Source organism: Pholis gunnellus, assembly GCF_910591455.1.
Source record: "Pholis gunnellus genome assembly, chromosome: 22".
Classification (NCBI taxonomy): Eukaryota; Metazoa; Chordata; class Actinopteri; order Perciformes; family Pholidae; genus Pholis; species Pholis gunnellus.
Window position 1 is genome coordinate 13,508,611 of NC_136549.1, and position 17,008 is coordinate 13,525,618.

The 17,008-nt window shown below is 47.1% G+C and overlaps 1 protein-coding gene across 2 annotated transcripts; it reads right to left on the bottom strand.

Moving 5' to 3' along the window:
* Window positions 1-622: 622 nt before the first annotated feature.
* On the bottom strand, window positions 623-16,286 carry golgb1 (golgin B1). Of its 2 annotated transcripts, none has more exons than XM_079183446.1 (20): window positions 16,197-16,286; window positions 15,143-15,221; window positions 14,785-14,955; window positions 14,466-14,579; window positions 14,202-14,360; window positions 13,983-14,105; window positions 13,614-13,727; window positions 12,671-13,367; window positions 12,508-12,584; window positions 11,639-11,699; window positions 6,127-11,188; window positions 5,624-6,035; window positions 5,300-5,533; window positions 4,389-5,219; window positions 4,109-4,302; window positions 3,835-3,994; window positions 3,530-3,630; window positions 3,363-3,434; window positions 2,827-2,914; window positions 623-2,715 (listed from the first exon to the last, which is right to left on the bottom strand). In XM_079183446.1, the coding sequence occupies exons 2-20, from the start codon at window positions 15,209-15,211 to the stop codon at window positions 2,578-2,580; spliced, it is 8,877 nt and encodes a 2,958-aa protein (XP_079039572.1). In that variant the 5' UTR covers window positions 15,212-15,221; window positions 16,197-16,286; the 3' UTR covers window positions 623-2,577. The 2 variants fall into 2 exon arrangements, with proteins under 2 accessions (XP_079039572.1, XP_079039571.1); XM_079183445.1 differs by having other exon boundaries at window positions 14,202-14,363.
* Window positions 16,287-17,008: the final 722 nt, after the last annotated feature.

Genomic DNA, 17,008 nt, shown 5'->3' on the forward strand with positions numbered 1-17,008 from the left:
CTTTAATTAAAAACCCTCACACGGCTTTGTTATTGTAGCATAACATCTGTATATGTAGTATGATTATATTTTATTATGTTTAAAGAATTAAAAATAAAGAAGAGAAATAAATGATGCATTTAAATGCGCTCGGGAAATCCGGAGGATGAACGACCAGACAAAGTGGTGATAAGAGTAAATGGGAAGTTTTAGGATTGAATAGCTACTAGAACTACTTCACACCACAAACACTTGAACACACGGACACTGGCAACTATCGCCGTCACTTACACTTATAATTGTTTCCATTTAAAACTATTTTATGAGCAGAACTTGAATGCAGCGTCCGCTACAGCTGTGATTTAGCCGGCTGTAGTGTAGTTACAACACTTGGGGGCAGACTCACACAGTTTATACACAATGAACCACAGCGACAGGAGAAACCTGCGAAAGATTTACTATTGTGTACTATTGTGTTTTTCTTTGTTACACTTTTGTTCATTTGTAAGCAAAGCATTTTAAATTTGGCTTCAGGTGTCAATGTTCTACATCATCAAAGAACAATAACTCGAAAACCTTGATTAGATTCAGGCACATTCAGCAAAGTTTGCATCCATGATAAAAAAGATTAATACACTTAATATTAATATTTCCTCTGGCTCAGTAGTTGATTTATTAAACTATATCTGTACTATTTTAACATCCACGTTTCATGTGACTGGCTGACCTCAGTACAGACAAACACAGTTTATATGTTTCATCTTTATTCTGTGCCAGACGCACTTTTGCAAAAAGTGAATGTGCAAGCAAAGACAGTGTGTTTACATCATGCTTCTTCCAATATAGAGAAGCATTAAGAGTTTTTAAGACGCAGTGCGTTATTCTGTGAATTACAAAATGTCCCAGGACGTCATGATGTCACTCCCACAATTATAAATGTTTTCTGAAACGGCCAAATCATTGATTAATGAAAATCGTTTCCTAATTACTTCACAAACAAAAAGGAACAAATCGAGTTTTGATTTGAACTAGAATAAAAATGAACTGAGCCCAAAATAAACAAGTAAAAAAAAAAAAAGTCCCAATGTCCGATTTTTCTACAGACATACAAATGAGTAAATAATTAATGCCTCACAAGACCTGTCCCTGATCTACACCACCAACACTTTTATTATATGTTAGTTTTCTATACAGCCCTTTTAAACAATTATTTACAGTTAAAAGTAAGTTTCAGTGTAAGATGTGAGTAAGAACATGAATGTTTAGGAAGAGGAGTACAGAGGGATCCTTTCACCGACAGCGCGCGATTAAATAAACAAGAATCGAGTGGATGACGTCAATATATCATTTTAACTGTTATGGCAATAAATTATGCTACATCAGAGTAGTCTATAATGGGACGGATATCATTAGAAAACAGCAGTCTTTCTCTTCTGGAATGAAGCCACACGGTGGTAACATTGCACCAGAATGGCAACTTCATCCGCCATAAACACTACAGAGCAAACTGTAAAATCTAAGTCTATGCAAGAGGACCGGGAATCGTATCGGATATGCAAGAGGGGGAAAACCCACATCCAGCTGAGTGACATAATACACTTACATATGTACAGATATCAATGTGCTCCCTTTTGTTTAAATGTGATTTAGAGAAGAAGAAAAGGAAACCCACAATAGGAATGTGTAACTGAAATTGCACTGTGCTCCGTTTTTGTGCATAAAATGAGTAGAAGAGGAAGAGACTGGACTATAACACGCTCTGAACCTCAAGCCATCTTAAAATAACAGTTTTGACATTTTGGGAAGTCTACGCATATTAGATGATATCACTCTCATATCTGTCTGTTAGTCAGATATGAGCAGATGGTTAGCTTAGCATATAGTGGAAGCAGGGGAAACAGCTAGCCTCTAAAAAGAACCTCTAAAGCTCACTAATTGACACATTATCTCTCGTTTGTTAAGCGTTTAAACCACAATTCAACGTTCTACGCTCAGATGCTAAATATACCTCGGTCACTACACTATTGTATAAACACCTCCCGAAATATACCTCTGGAAAATGGTTACTTTGGTTTATGTATGAATTAAACAAACACAATATAAAGCATGTAATAGTGGGCTTTGGAGGCTAGCCGTTTGTCTGGATGCTAAGCTAACTGCATGTCTTTTTAATAATGTCATTATTAACAGACAGTTAGCTTAACGTTAAACTCGTCCCCAAAATGTCAGTTTTTTGCTCTAAAGTAACGTTTTTTCTATCCAAATCTAAAGGCACGTGAAGCATGCCAGCATACGTGGTTAGGAATCTACCTTTCCACCATATACAACCATAGATTTTTAGGAAGAAGTCCGTTCATGTCCTCTCTGGAGTTTCCCTCAAAGTCATACGAGAGCAACAGCTTCCTACATGAATCTACATACTTTGGCTAAAAGCGTAAGTCCTGTAAAGTGCAACGTTTGTGTGTAGAACATCCTTCACACCGTTCTATAAAGTATTCCGTGTAACAACATAAAACATATTGATGGCTTGGGTTAGGTCTGTGTCTCTCCATCTCTTATCTGTCAGGTTTTTCTTTTTTTTAAAAAAGGGAGCTGCGTTCAGAGGTATCCGCCCAGACACAGCAGCAGCAGCACGTGCACGGTGAGCAGATAGAGGCTGAACAGCAGAGGGGTGCGCTGACGGGAGCAGAAAGCCACTCGGAGCATCCGCGTCAAACCCGGACCAGCTCTCCGAGTCTGCAGGAGAGGGAGGACAAGGTTACGGGAAACATTCAGCGCATAAGTCTTTATTACGAGAGCTATTAAGATGACAAATGAGGTGGTACGGGAACATTAGCAGAGCCTTACTCGGGGGACAACTCCTTCCGGCTCGATCAAAAGAGCGGTCTCTGAGTGATCCTCTTCCTGTGCAGAGGGCCATTTAGCCTGGCTGTGACTTATCATGTTAAAAAAAAAAAACACTGATGTTAGCGGTCACATTTTGTGGATTGAACAAATCTGTCAGAGCAAAAAGATGAATGATGTAAATGCAGAGATACGACAGAAAGCATATTAAAGCCCCGTTAGTCAACGGTTATTACAGAATATGATCGTTAGTCTCAACATTATGCAACATTTAATAGAGAACAAACTTATGAGCAATGTTTCTCTGTCTGCATTGGGTTTGTTAAGACAAAAAAACAAGATTTGAGCTTAGTTTTGGAACAATTGACAACTCATCGGGAAAATACTTGACAGTTTAATCAATAAACTAAAAAGCTCTTTAGATCCAGGTGATTTAGTCACTAGAAGAAACACCTATCAGTCATTTTAATCCAATGAAAATAAACTAATATTTCTTAAAGCTCTAATGTGCCTTCTCTGTTATGCATCATATTTCATACCGTTTGAATCGATCCTGTGTGGCCATCAGCTGCTCCTCGGCAGACACCCTCTGCTGCATCTCTTCACCCAGCCTGATGTAAAAGAATCAAACATTGATTATCATCGACATGTTTTATCCAAACACTTTTAAAGCAGCACTTCCTGTAAGGTTCGACCTGCACTATACCTTCTCTGGAGCTCTTTGACCTCAGCTACGTAGGCGTGGCTGTCTACAAGGCTGCTTCGCTCCTGTGGGGCTCCCGGAGCACTGTCCACTTCCTCTGTGCCCTGTGGGGAAGATAATGACATTGTAGAAAATCCACATTATATGCAACATCATCGTCCTACGTCCTGCTGATTTTATAGTTTATAATCATGCTCTTTGCAAACCACATTTCTGGAGGGCCGACAGAGATTACTGACACCCAATGTGTTGTGTGAGATGTGGAACTAAAAAGACGAAGAATGACACAAAAACAACAAAATGTATACCTCTCTCTGATAGTGTTCCTGCTGAAGTTTGGGTTTCTGAGCGTGGGCTTCCTCCAGCATGGCGCCGAGTTGCCGCAGTTGTTGGTCCCTCTCCGAGAGCGTGGCGAGGGTCTGCTGCTTCAGCTGCTCTGCTTGAGCCATCCAGTCCATACGCTCCAGACTAACAAGCACAAAGCAGACACATTCACGCACGATGAAAGGCCGTTTGTGCCACTTTGCTCGATTAAAAACAGCGGTGATGTACGATGACAAGAGCGCCGGCTCTGTGGCTCACCTGAGAGTTTCTATCTCCTGCTTGCCCATTTCCACCACATTCCCCAGCTGCATTATGTCAGTCAGCATGTCTTCGTTCTTCCTCTTCTCCTCAAACAGCTCCTGGCTGACTTTTATCAGCTCTCCAGCTCCCAGTCGAGCCAGCTCCGACTTCAGCATCTTGAGCTCAGACGACTGTGCCTGAAGCTGCTCCAGCTGCACACAAAATAAAAGACATATCAAACTGTTTACATCGTTTACATTCTTTTGCCAGGAGAGTTGTGGTCCGACATGTAACTCACCAGTCTCTCCCTGTCATTCTGCAGGGCTTGTAGTGCGTTCTTCAGCCCCCACACTTCTCCAGTGGAGCCTCCGGGGCTGCTCTGTGGCGCGTGGCCGCCTGCCTTACTCATCTCTTCCAGCCTCAGGCTCTGCTCCTGGACCTTGTTTACCGCCTGGTCCCTGCTGTCCTGGAGGGAGGCCATGGCTTTTGAGAATGACCGGTTCTCTGCTCTCAGCTGCGTCGTGGCCTCCCTCTCCTCCAGCAGACTCTGTTCGACAGTCAGCAAGTCCCTGGCCAGCTCGGCCACCCTCTCCTGAGCGGTCTCCGACTCCGTCCGCATCACGCCTCCCTCCCAGCGCAGCTCCGCCAGCTCTTTGCTCCCGCTCTCCTGCGCTTGTCTCTCCTTCTGCAGGGTCTCCTCCAGTGCCACCGCTTGATCTCTCGCCGCTTGCAGCTGCTCCCTCAGCTTCTCAACTTCTGCGCCTGGAGCATCTATCACCTGTGATGCCATCTTAAGGTCAACAGCCTGACTGAGGGTCTCCCTCTCCACTGCCTCTACCTCCATCTCTCTGGCTCTGCTCACGCTCTTTACCTGGCTTTCCAATTCCTTGTGTTCTTTTTCCAGGGAGGCAATGCGCTCTCGCTGAGCTGCCAGAAGCTGTTTGTGCTGAGAGTCCTTCATGCTCAGGACTTGGTTAAGTTCATCGCGGTAGCCGTGAAGCTGAGCCGACAGCTGGGCCTTTTCAGCATACAGGTCGTCTCTCTGGACAAGCAGAGAGCGCAGCTCCTCTTTCAGGCTGTTGTTCTCCCCCGCCGCCTCTTGGATCAGGCCATCTTTCTCCAACATCACCTGGGACACAATACAAACATTATATTGGCTACTAAGTAAAGCTCGGCATATCTTATGAGCTTTCGTTTTGTCTGCGTTACCTGCAGGTGCTTCTCCTCCAGCTGTTTGTACATGTTGAGGACTCTGTCTCTGTCATCCTGCAGGGAGCCCATGGCTTTCATGAAAGAGTCCAGTCTGGCTTTTCTGTTGTTGCTCTCTTCCTCGGCCTTTCGCATTTTTTCTTCCAGATCTCGCAGTTCCCCTCTTCTCTGCTCCAGCTCCCCCTCGGCTTCTTGTGCCCGGCTGTCGGCCTCCTTCCTAGCTTCCTCTGCAGCCTGGGAGGCAAAACACACATGTGAATGCTGGGAAATGTGTCACCCATGAACAATATACAAAATGCACTGTAGATAAAAACATGTTAATACCTGAGCAACAGCCTGCTCCTTCTCCACCAGCATTTCCATCTCTCTGCGTTCCTTCTCGTTTAACTCAGTCTGCAGGCTCTCTGTCAAGGCCTTAGAGGACCTCAGGTCTGTCTCTAGCTGCTCCACGTTCAGACACAGCCGCCTCTCTTCTGCCTCCCTCTCCCTCAGCTCAGTCCTGGCCTGGTCGACTTCACCCTGCAGCCGACCCACAGCCTCATCCAGAGCTCTGGCCCTCTGCGTTAGACTCTCCACCTCATTTTTCAGGGCATGGGCTTCATGTTGTGCAGACTGCAGCTCAGTTGTAGTTTGTTGAAGCTTGCTGCTCGCCTCCTCTAGGGCAGCTTGGCTCTCAGCGACTTTCTTTACCTCCTCTTCCAGTTTCAGCTTCCAGTCTTTGTCTGCTTTCTCAAGTCTGAAAGAAAGAAAATAAATCATTGTGAGTTTGAACATAATCAATCAAAGGATTCGGGGGAATAAGACAAATGCAGAGAGACGATCTTTACCTGTCCACTGACAGCTGAAGTTCATCTTTCAGTGCCGATTCTCTCTGAAGCTGTTCTGCCAGTTCCTTGGCCCTTGTATCAGCCTCCCGAACTTCAGCCTCCTTGCTCTGCAGCACATCATTGAAGCGAGTCTCCCATTGTCGGGTCTCGTCCAAAACTCTGTCCCGGTCGTCTTGCAGTGAGGACATGCAGCGCGAGAAGGCGGCTAACCTGGCCAGAGACTCGTCCAGACGGGCTTGCATCTCCTGGGCGCGTCTCTCGGCTGCTTCTGCCACCTCTCTGGCCTCCAGAGTGGCTTCCTCTTCCCGGTCCCTTTCTCTGTCCACCTCTTCCAGTCTCAGCTCCATCTCCTTCAGTTCGGCTCCGAGCCTGAATCTCACAGAGTCGAGGGTTTGCTCTGCCTCCGCTTTCAACGAGGCCTCTTTCTTTTGTGCATTCTGCTCAAGGGTGGTTTTCTCAGCTATAGCCTCGCGTGCCTGCGTCTGCGCCTCGTCCAGCTGGGATTTGCAGCTGGCCAACTCTGCTTCACACCTTTTCAGGTCTTCCGTGGTTTTGGAAGTCTCCAGTTGGGATTGCTCTAGCTTGCTGTGGAGCTCATCGTGGCCCAGCTGCAGCGACTTAGCTTCTCGACCCAGTTCGCTGATCCTCTCCTGGTACTTGATGCAGTCCCTCTGCAGCTGTCGGACCTCCAGCTGCTTCTCCCTCAACAGTTCCTCCAGCTGACGCGCTCGGCTCTGGCTGCCCTCTCGGACCCTCTGGGCAGACCTCAGCTGTTGCTCCAGCTCCCTCTGCTTCCCCGACTCTGCTTCGGCTTCAGCCCTTTCTCTCTGGGCTTGCCTCATGTCCTCCTCCAGCCTGGCAGCCCGGTCACTCTCACTCTGCGCCTTGGCTTCCAGCTCGGCTCGCTCCCTCTCCAGCCTCTCCACCTCCCGCTGCAGCTCAGCGAGGTGCTCGCGGTTGTCTGCAGCCTCTTGCTGGTAGCCAGCGATGCTCCCGTTGAGCTGAGCCAGCTGGTTCATCAGACGCTCCTCCAGGTTGTCTTTCTCAGTTTCGAGGCTTCGGAGCAGCTCCTTGAACTGGGCCTCCCTCTTTGATCCCTCTTCAACCAGACTCTTTTCTCTCTCTTTGCCCTCTTGAAGGCACTTCTCTAGCGACGCCACAAGGCTCTCCTTCTCGTTACTCTCCTGAAGATCTCGCTCGAGAGAAGCCAGCTCCGCTTTGAGTCCAGCCTCCTGTTCCTGCCACAGTTCCCGTTCTGCACTGACAGCTGCCTCCATCTCCCTCATTTTATTCTCTAATAAAACGTTAAAACTTTCCGCCATTTCCTCCTTTTCGTTTTCCTCAGTAGGTTGTGAATGTGTTTCTGGTGCATCCACTGCAGCTATTTGGTCAGCTGGCGTCTCTTCTGGGGTTGAGGGTCTATCTCTGTCTTCATATTGACTCTCAACAGGCTCTGCTTTGGTCACGATTATGTCCGATTGCTGGGCAGTGACGACCTCTTCTACACCAGCTGCAGAGCTAAGCAAAGGAGCTTGAATTACGCAGTCTTCTTTCTCTCTTGTCCGGGCAAGTTGTTCCCTCAACTCTTCAATCTGCTGCCCTAAAGAGTCTTTTTCTGCCACAGTAGCATCCAACTCAGCTTGAAGTCTTTCGACCTCAACTTTGAGAGCCCTGCCCTCTCGTTTTATTACAGTCTTGTCCTGCATCTCGCTCAGTCTCTCATTCTCCTCCTCTAACTCCAGGATTTTCTGCTGCTTTGTTTTGGCAAACTTTCTCATTTTGTCTTTCACTGAAGTCACCTCTTTCTGTGCCTCTTCCGCCTGCCTTTCGGCTTCCTGCCTCCCAGCCTCGTGCGTCCTCACCCGGGTCGCGAGCTCTTGTCTCTCCTGCCTGGCGGCCTCGAGGACTCGTCTCACTCGCTCTGCCTCGTCGCTCACGTTTTCATACGACTTGAGCAGGGTCTCGTACTCGTCCTTCAAGCTGTGAACCTTTTCCTCCCATTCTCCGCAGGCTCTGGCCGCCTCTTCTTTCGCCAGCTCCGCCTCTCTCTTACAGGCCTCTTTCTCCGTCAGTATGCCCTCCATGGCCAGTTTGAGGCTCTCGCAGGACGAGCCTAGGCTTTGGTTTTCCACCAATGTCCGGTCGACCTCATCAATCAGTTTACCTCTTTCCGCTTTGAGCTTCTCCAGCTCTTCTTCTGCCGACTCAATTTTCTGCAGCAGCTCAGCAACAAGCTTCTCAGTTGAAGCTAGTTTTTCCTTCTGGGTTTTGTTTTCTTTCAAGGCATCTTTGCGAGAGATCAGAGCAGCCTGAAGCTTTCGCTGCAGCTGCTGGATCTTTGCCTCGCTGTCTCTTTCTTCCTCCTGCTTCAGTGGAACCTCAACCTCTAACCTTTGGGCTTTTTCTTGCTCAGCCTGCACTTCTTCTTGTAAGGAAGCTATTAGCTGATCCTTCTGAGACACCGTGTCCTGCATTGAGCGTATGAGAGAGTTCTGCTCGCTGAGCTGCTGACTCAGCTCCATAATTTCATGGTTTTTGTTGTCGAGGAACTGCTTGAAGTCCTGCACTTCGGTCTGAAGAGCTGTGATGGAGGAAGTAGAATCTGCAGTTGCTGCTTCGGCCTCCATCTCTGCTTTCAGGGATTCAGCGTAAGACTCCGCCTGCTGATACTTTTCTCTAAGATCACGAATTTCCTCTGAGAGTGCATCGATCTGCCTTTCCTTTTCTCTTAGAGCGAGTAGCTCTTTGCCCAATTCCAATACTTCAGCCTCTTTCAGACACAAACTGGTGTGGGTTTCCTGCAGCTTCTCCTCGAGCTCTGTGTTAGCCAGCCGCACAGTCTGGATCTCGTCTCTGAGTGCTCTCACAGATTCCTCCATTTGTGCAGAGAGGACGTCAGACTGCTCCGCAAAATGCTGAACTGGGTCGCTGGAATGTGGCCGCGACGAATCCGTCTCCGATGTGGCAAAATCCACCCAGTCCTCCTGGACCCAATCACCCGCCGCTTGCTTTGCCACATTTTCAGCCAGTCGCTTGGTCTCCTGACGAGGTTCTCTTTCAGCGCTCACTTTCTCTTCTAGTTCTCTCACTTTGGCCAGAAGCTCTTCTCGCTCGCCGCTCTGCACCTCAAAACGTTCCACGAGCTCGCCGTGTTCTTCTTTCTGCTGCTTCAGCTGTTCCCGGTGGTGCCTGTCTTTCTCTTTTGCCTTGCGGATGGTTTCCTTGCGAGACTCTTGGGCATCTTGAACTTTCTTCTGAAGGGTGTCACACTCTGCTTCCAGAGAGGCCACTTGGGATTGCAACACAGTTGTTTCAGAAGAACCGTCCGCCTGCTGAGAGTTTGCAGCTTCTTCACTTAGCTTTCTATTCAGAGCGAGCGTCTCGGTGAGAACTTGATCCTGCTGGCTGATTTTCAGCTCAAGGGTCTCTACCGCCTCTTCTTTGGATCTTAAAGCTTCCTCGAGTTCGATGACTTTAGCCTCCATTTCCTGAATGTCATGTCCTCTCGATTGTTCTACCTCAGGAACGTCTGTAGGAGTTTCTCCCTTTGCCGTTTCATCTCGCTCTGTCCGTTTCTTTGCTTCTACCTCAAAATCGGCAACCTTCCTCATGAGCTCTTTGCGCTGCACAAGCGCAGCCTGCAACTTCTTCTTTGTGGTCGTCAGCTGGGTTTCCAGCACTCCTTTCTCCTTTCGCACACAGACGAGTTCATCATCCACATGAGCGGCTGAGTCTTCAGGACTCACTTTCTGTTTCTCGTCCCTGACTTTCTCGAGGTCCACTATCTGCTCCTTCAGTTTACCGACTTCCCCGTCTGTCTGGAACTTCTCTTCTTCTGCTTGGAGGAGTTTAGCAGACATGCTGTCGTTGAGCTCCATCACCTCTTGCTCTTTTTGGCTGAGACGGCCGTGCAGCTCGCTGATCTCCATGTCCTTCTTTGACAGAGTGTCATTGTTAATATCTGATGTTTGAGAGTATTCCAGCATGCTGCTTTCCATATCTTGAAGCCTCCTTTCCAGCTCGGAGGAGAGGAGCTCTCTGTCCTCCAGCTGAGCACTCAGCATCCTGGCCTGGCCCTCCTGCTCGGAGAAAGCTTGGTGGGCCATTTCCAGATCAGTCTGCAGGGCCTGGATCTTCTCTTCCTTAATTGTTCTTTCAGTGCTTAAAATATCTATCTGATCTTCCAGAAGCTGCATTTCAACACTGTGTTTCTCCACCACGGAGCTGAGTTGCTGAGAGAGCTTGTCCAACTCCTCTCTGGCTGACTTAAGCTCCTCTATAAAACTATTGCCCTGGGACTCGGCCTCTTCTTTTGCAGCAGTAAGGGACTGCGTTTCATCTTCCAGACTCTTGATTTTCTCCTGTGACTCTGCAGCTGCCTCTCTGAGCATCTGAAGCTCAGCCAAGAGCTCACTGTACCTCCTCTGAAGCTCCTCAGCTAAGGCCTGAGCGAAGACCTGACCAGAGGCCACGTCACCATCTGCGGTGGAAGAACCGTGCTGAGTTACATGAACTTCCACCGTCTCTCGGATGATGACAGAGGAGGACTCGACTTGAACCATGGAGGTTTCCTGCTCCATGCTCGTCGCCTCCCATGACTGCAGCTGCAGCTGGCCAAAGTCCTGCATGATGGACGGCCACTCCTGGCCTCCATCTTGATTCACAGCTTCTAGGAGCGTCCAGCTGCTGTGGGCCACCTCTGAATCACTACTGGCGACCATCTCATCTGAGGAGGTCCCTTTGGATTCTTCTGGGGACTCGGGCTGGTCTCCAATAAGCTCAGGGCTGCTCTCATTATCAGCAGAAATGGAGAGGACTGAGGTGTCCTCAGCAACTAAGGTGGTCTCCTCTTCCTGTGTATCCTCCGTGAAGTCAGGAAGGGCCGCGGAACTGTCATGGGGGGCCGCACTGGCATCCTGAGTCTGATCTGGAGTCTGATCGTAGGTTTCACATGATGCATCCCCACTGGAGCTGTGCTCGTTAGCCAGTCTGAGGGATTCCCGCAAGGAAACCAGCTCGTTGTCTTTTTCTAAAAGCTGCTGCTCCAGTTCCAGTAAGTGTGCTGTGGAAGTCAACAAAAGGAGTAAGTTATTAGAAAAATATTTGCTGGAAAAATTACTTAAAAAGTTTAAATGAATACCAAAATAGTTGCTGATTCATTTTCTGTCGATTGACTTATCATTTCAGCTCTGAAGCATCATGATTTATTTGTTGATTATATTTAGTATTAATAGAGTAAAGTACAAAGGAAATACAAAAACTTCAAATTTGTATTTTAAGTAAATGTCCATATATATTTTTCATCACTGCCTCACACTCAGTAATGTCAAGTTATGTAATGTTGTCCCTATACAGAGTATCCTTGTAAATAAGAGCTGCATAAAAGGTAAACAAACACCTCTGACAGAGCAGAATCCCTTTTAGAGTGTGTGAGTGAGTGTACTGATCTTAACCATTATGTTCCACGTTATGTATGAATTTTATTTTGGGAGTACGAATCCAGTTTTTGTACCTTCATTAGCTTCAGATGATTCCTCTGCCGATGGTTCAGTCTCATCTTCCCTTTCAGACGCCTGAAACAAAAAAAGATATTCGGCAAGATTAAAGCTTTTTGATCTCATGATTAAACATTTACTGGAGATAATTTCCTGTACAGAAAGTTGTTTTTAAAGCTCTGTATGGCTTCTATGATTGATCTTAAATCTATATCAGCAGCACACACGGCTGTAGCGTGAGGTGAACGTTAGATAAGACGGTCAGTCCTAACACTGGATCAGTGCAGAGGGGATTAGGCGCAGTAGCCACAGTCTGTCTGTGACCCTGCATCTGTCCAGAGGAACATAACCAGGACCAGACACATGTTGTGACCCTGGACCAGGTGTAGAGGACCAGCCTGACTGACCTGCTCTCAAAATAAAAGTTCTTCGAAATGTATTTTAAAGAAGAGGTACAATAAAAAAGACACGTTTGTCTGACTTTGTAGACAGACTACTCAGAACTACTTTAACTTCTTATACCTCAGCTTATACTAAGCCTCCAGTCCCACATCTTACGCTTCCAACACCTTTTTTGATCGTATAAACACAGAGACAGAAAAACAGAAAGTCATTACGAAGGCAGTGATAAACTTTGAAGTTAAATCTTTGCTGAGATGATAAGACTTGCAGAGTATCAAGGAGCTTATTTAAAATTTCCTTTAGAATTTACATCAAGTAAGAAAAGTTGCTCAATTCTGGCGTTGAGCAGAAACTTGCTTCTGTGTTTTTAAGACCACATTTGGAGGGCTCACATTGTCAACAACGTATTTTGAATGCCTGTTGATTAAATGCCATACACAGATCATGTAATAATACCAGGTGTTCATGGGTTCTGAGCACTGACCGTTATGGTTTGATGCTGCAGATGTTGTATCATGGCAGTGGTTTCCTCCTGTTCTGAGGTTTTTCTGTCAAGTTGTTCTGAAAATCAGAGATTCATATTTAAACATCTCGATGAAACTAAAAGGTTTCACGTGCTTGAACTTCATAAACGAACAGTTTCATACCCTGAAGGGTTTCCATGGTGTGGGTGAGCTCGACACAATGTTCCTCTCTCTCACTGCGTTCATCTTTCAGCCTCGTCAGTTGAGTCTCAACAGACTGCACAGTGTTCAGGAACAGGGAAAGGTCAGCAGGGAGGGGGACGTCTTCGGCTGCTTCCTCAAGAGCCAGAGACCGCAGAGGTCCCCAAATTTCAGCCAAGATCTCAGCCTTCTTCTGGGCATCTTGATGTTCCTCCTTCAGCGAAGCCAGCTCTCGCTCTAGCTTATCAACTTCTGCCTCCTCCCTCTCTGAGGCGTCCTGGCTGGCATGGACGACTGCCTCTCTCGTGGATGCGAGTTCACTTTCCAGCCGAACTATTTCCGCCCTGTCGCTCTCTGAAGCGTCGCGGCTCGCTTGGACGGCTGCGAGCTCGGCCTCTTTCATCAGAGCCAGTTCTCTCTCCAATCTGGCAACTTCCGTCTTTTCCTTCTCCAGAGCCTCCCGACCAACATGCTCTGCCGCTCTCAGGGAGGACAGCTCGCCCTCTTGCCCCGCCGCCTCCGTCCTCTCTCTCTCAAAGTCCTCCAGGCTGGTTCGGAGGGCTGCGACTTCCGCATCGGCCCTGCCGGCTTGTTCGGCCCACTGCTGCCTCTCCTCCTCCCTCCGCTTGACGGCCTCGGCCAGCTCCTGCTCCATCTGCCGGAACTGGACAGTCAAGATCTGAGCAGAAATTTAGACGGAGAGAAGAAGAAAGAGGACATGAGTGGGTGTGTCGTGTGTGTGGCTCAGCCAAACAATGCATAAGATAAGGGTGTGACTGCTTGAGCAGCTTTCTTTTCATCAAGCAGGAGCACTATTCATTGCAACTGAAGCATCTGTAAATATGTGCCAACATGCACAACAGTCTCTAACCCAACACACTACAAATATCTGCACAAATGGCGTCCAGTGCTTCCGGTTCTGTACCTGTTTTTGTTGATCAGCACTGCTCACTTCCTCCTGCAGCATTTCCAGCACTTGGGACCGAGAGTTTAAGGCCTCCTCGAGTTCTTCACAACGCCTCTGCGCTGCATGCAGGGCCTGGGACAAGCAAACACAAAGAGACCAAATCATCGCACAAACAATGGATTTATCTGTGAAGTGTGGCCATCATCTGCCCTTTCACGAGTGGAAAACCTGAAACGTGTTTTGTGTTTATCCCCTCGAGAGCAGAGGAACAGAGGCACATTTGAGTTATGTGCCAGTTATGAAACTGTAGTTAAATAATGTGTTTTAGCTCAAACTATTTTCAGAATAAAGTGTTACACTTTTTTAAAGATCTGACGGGTCTTTTACCTGCTGAAGCTCGCCGTCACGCTGAGACTGCGTCGTGACCCTCAGCAGCTCTTCCTCGTGTGTCTGGATCTGTTCCTGGAATCGCACATCCTTCTCACAGACCACTGCCTGCAGTTTCCCCAACTGAAAAAAAAAAAAAAAAAAACACAACAAATCATTGAAAGTCCTCGTTTGTTAACAGAGTGCGACTACATGTAATGAGAGACCCAGATATGTCACCTGTTCAGCGTGGGCAGACTGCTTCTCTTGAAGGATCTGTTCTGTGGTCTGGAGTTGCTCCCAGAGCTCTCTGCTTTTGGCTTCCTCCTCACTCAGCTTGTTCTTCAGCTCCTGGAGCTCCTCCTCGACTGCAGCTCCTGTGAAAGAGCTGTCTGGACTCTGCTGTAGACAAAACAGACGTTCGAGTCAGATAAAAACGTGTATAAGATCGTTGTTGTAGGAGGATTTGTTAGGCTGAGGCTATTTGGCTTCATTTAAACTTACTGTTGCTTCTCCTTGTCCTTTCAACTCTGTTATCTGTTTGTTGAGCGCCACCATCTTGGCTTTGGCCTGCATTTTGAGTTTGGTGAAGCGGGCGTCAGCTTCCTCTTTCTCGTTCTGTAGATAAGAAGCACAAAAAGCATTAGTTGACACCAAGAACATAACTGACTTTTGATAGAAAACACACACACACACACACACACACACACACACACACACACACACACACACACACACACACACACACACACACACACACACACACACACACACACACACACACACACACACACACACACACACACACACACACGTTATTCACCTTGAGCCGTGCATCTTTGTTTAACAGCTGAGAGTCTTTGTCTCGGATGAACTCCTTCAGCTGCACCACCAGTTGTTCCAGGTGAGCCAGCCTCTCCATGGCCTCCTCGGGGGCCTCAGACTCCGCAGGAGCCGGGCCCTCACCGGCAGGGAGCTGAGGCACCAGCACGCCCTGTTTAGAGGAAACAGATATGATCAGTTTGACCTGTTCAACCAGTTTAACAGCTATATAATATAAGATCCTCTATAGCTTCGTGATCAAATAAAAGAAGCATTATGGGAAATGGAGGAAATACCCTTTGAAGCTGCCTTGGCAAATACTCTTTTAATTTGTCATAATTGATGTGTTGCTCTCTCACCTGCGGATCTCCATCTGGGCCCTCCTCTCCAGAGAGCTCCTGGAGGACTGTGGCCAGACGGCTGAACATAAAGATGGCTCTGTGAGGGGGAAACATATCAAAAGTAACATTATCAATATCTGGCATATAATTCTATGTCTTTGCCACACCCGCGCAAGCCCTCTTCTGTTCCCCGTAGATAAAACAGTGGAAATGTTTAACTATTGACTTTCTGCAACGTCCTCCATCAATGAGCAGAATACATTACTCACAGAGCAGCCGTGTGTTTGTAATACACAGTATATAATGAAGGATGTGTGCACATTTACTGTCTTTGCCAAGAACAGCTTGAGGTGCTGCCCGACGCTGAGTGACACGTCCTCTCAAGGTGTGATTATACACATAGTCTTAAGCATATTTAAAATCAGAATATCATAGGCCAAATAATTGAGAAAATAAACTGAAGATTAACATACAAATGTATGCGATATTATGTAAATAGTATATGTATGTTACAAGATTTAGAATATTTGGGGATTTTTCAGAACCATTTCTATAAATGAACTATACAACCTGGATTTATACTGACACATATCTTTCTCAATTGTATTACTTTTTTTCCAACAACAAAAAAAAAGCAACAGATTGGCAGACACTCCCTAGCCAATTTTCCTCCGAGCCGGACCGGTCAGAGCCGACTTTACCCGAACCTGCTCGAACACACTCACTGCGGCTGCGTCACCCTTTTTGTGAACAGCAAAGATTATAAGCTAGCTAAGGCGAAAAAGATGGACGGCAAACTTTCCCGAGCGGCTGGACAGCGACGCCTCCAAAAAGATGGAGGCGCATTAAAAGATTAAGAAACGGCGGCGTGAGCAGCATAATCCGGGGAAACATCCGGTGTTTACTTTCCACGATACAGTAAGTTAGCTAATGCTACTTAGCGAGCTAACGCTGGTCACTAACCTAGAAGGACTGTTTAAATCCTGCTTCGATGAGTTGTTCTTCTTCGTGGGTGACAACTCTTTAACACAGCTCAGTAAGTGGTGTGTTTTTTTAAGGACCTTTGACTCACCTGTGCTATTGCTTCCCAGGTGAATGTGTCTGCTTTTTATGTGATATATATCCTCGGATGGAAGGCAGAGCATAGCCACATCACCAAAACATTCCCGGAAACAAAACTTCCTTTGCTCTGATTGGACAGCCTGGATTCGCGTATTTAAGGGACCGTCTGCAAATTCGCAGGCATCTACTCCTTTCTAGGGAGTATCTGCGTATAAATATACATTAAAAAAAACGAAAAATATTTTTTTCTACATCTGGCAGAAGTCAGAAGACAGAAATAAGGATGGCACCACACGACCAAGCAGTCAACCGGATCATCAACCAAGGCAGGCAGCTAGGGAGGAGTCTGCTGCTGCTGGTTCACTACACCGCAGTGTTTGTGGCCTTTGCAGGGCGCTCCGTGCAGTGGATGGTGGACGCAGTGAGGTGGACCACCCTGTTTGCACGCTACACGGTGTCAGTGTTTGACTCCATCTACAGACACCTGCACTGGGGGAAGAGGAAAAGTGCCGCCGGTGGTGCCAGAGAGATCGGCCCGTGCTCTCACATGGAGCCACAGTGACTCTTTGTCTGTCTAGACATGAAGACGACAACAAAGACTGCAACTGAAACGGAAGGGGTGAACTTTTGGAAACTTAATATGAAGAAGGAAAATGAGGCCTTACTTAAGTTAAAGAAATCCAAGCTTTTTACTTTTTTATGCTCTATAAACATAGCTATTTGTTACATCGTCTTACTTGTGTTTTATTATGACATGTGATTACATAACATGTGTATTCCATGCTCTTCCAAAATGTTGGAAACTACATTTAAAGGCTGTTT

What these genes read in the sequence shown, in the direction of transcription:
- golgb1 (XM_079183445.1), bottom strand. Translation starts at nt 15,211, where the DNA reads ATGTTCAGCCGTCTGGCCACAGTCCTCCAGGAGCTCTCTGGAGAGGAG. An exon ending in GTGCTGATCAACAAAAACAG is followed by an intron (nt 13,368 to 13,613) that starts GTACAGAACCGG and finishes ATTTCTGCTCAG; the next exon opens with ATCTTGACTGTCCAGTTCCG. An exon ending in CTTCAGCTGTCAGTGGACAG is followed by an intron (nt 6,036 to 6,126) that starts GTAAAGATCGTC and finishes TCTTTCTTTCAG; the next exon opens with ACTTGAGAAAGCAGACAAAG.